This window comes from Trichoplax adhaerens, genomic scaffold (genome assembly GCF_000150275.1).
Source record: "Trichoplax adhaerens TRIADscaffold_518 genomic scaffold, whole genome shotgun sequence".
In the NCBI taxonomy this organism is placed as follows: domain Eukaryota; kingdom Metazoa; phylum Placozoa; class Uniplacotomia; order Trichoplacea; family Trichoplacidae; genus Trichoplax; species Trichoplax adhaerens.
In genome coordinates this window covers 1-1,198 of record NW_002061274.1, presented here as the reverse complement: position 1 = coordinate 1,198, position 1,198 = coordinate 1, and the positions used below count along the sequence as shown (strand labels likewise).

The 1,198-nt window shown below is 32.7% G+C and overlaps 1 protein-coding gene across 1 annotated transcript; it reads right to left on the bottom strand.

Annotated features, from left to right (window-relative positions):
* Nucleotides 1-4: 4 nt before the first annotated feature.
* TRIADDRAFT_7204 (uncharacterized protein) lies at nucleotides 5-951 on the bottom strand (the record flags this gene model as incomplete). The annotated part of the gene is made up of 3 exons (XM_002118673.1): nucleotides 5-227; nucleotides 515-714; nucleotides 850-951. Coding segments are annotated over 3 exons (525 nt in total), but the record flags the coding sequence as incomplete, so codon positions are not given.
* Between the last annotated feature and the right edge of the window lie 247 nt (nucleotides 952-1,198).

Here is a 1,198-nt window from a genome sequence, read left to right as displayed (position 1 = left end):
TTAACTGAAAAGCAGATCTGCCATGTAAAACTCGCCAATTATCAAATACTATCATCTCTCCAGATTCCATCCTGTTAGTAACTAAATTACTTGGGTCATACATAATTTGTATAATTGCGTGGAATGCTTGATAGATATCAGTTACTTTATCTTCAGGTACATCCAGTATGGAACTTCTCGTATGATTATTGTGCACGAAACGAATGACTTCATTACGGCCATTTAATCTACATGATACATTAATAAAATCAAGCTTAGTTTTATTGAATATATTATTCTTTATCAGCTAATAATGTGAAATCAATTCAGGATATATTATAATTAGGAGTGAATTCTAACAATCTAAATCAATTACATACTATGTTGCATAGTTGCATATCGGATACGTTAGATTTATATTAACATACGTTATAGAAATAAATAGCGTATTGAGAAGCCTTTCTGCAAATACCGTCAACATAATATCCCACGATGGAATGCAATTAAGTAAAAATTACCAAATCATATTGCTTACGTTATAAGAGGGTGATGATTGAGTTGGTTATATTCGACATAATCTTTTCCGATATCGAAGTAAACAAATGCATGTTGTGTAAGTAGGTCAAAATAGTATGGATTTTCTTTCCTTAACACTTCAGCAACATTGAAGCCATCAACGAATTGATTTTCACCTCCTCCACCAGCAGCTTGCTTGATGCAGTGAAGGAACTGAATCTAAATTTTTGAAAATACACCTCTTAATTTATATTCTTAGCAATTACGTAAGTAATCAAATACAACGTAAAGCAACATTATACAGGCATTGTAAAATGATTCATTTGTATAACAAATGTCATTACAGTATCTCACCCCAGGAACTAAGTCGAAGAATGGTAGATCAGTATGCAAAGCTAGACCTTTATCCGTATAAGCCAAATTGCTAGGATCATGCTTCGATTTTACGGTGAAAGTTCGCCTATCCAAAATACCATTCTTTAAGTTAATATGGCCTTAGCATAACCTCAGTGGCATATTCGAAATAGATGCAAGACTTCGCGTTTTGCGTTATATACGAATTACGAGTAACAAATGCTTTAATAAAGTTAGATAATTTATGCAAATGATACTATGCCTTATGTTAACTTCATTTACTAACATGCTGAGTGCGATACAGCTTGCCTTTTACAGGTTATATTATCGTTCAGATAGTGAAACAGGA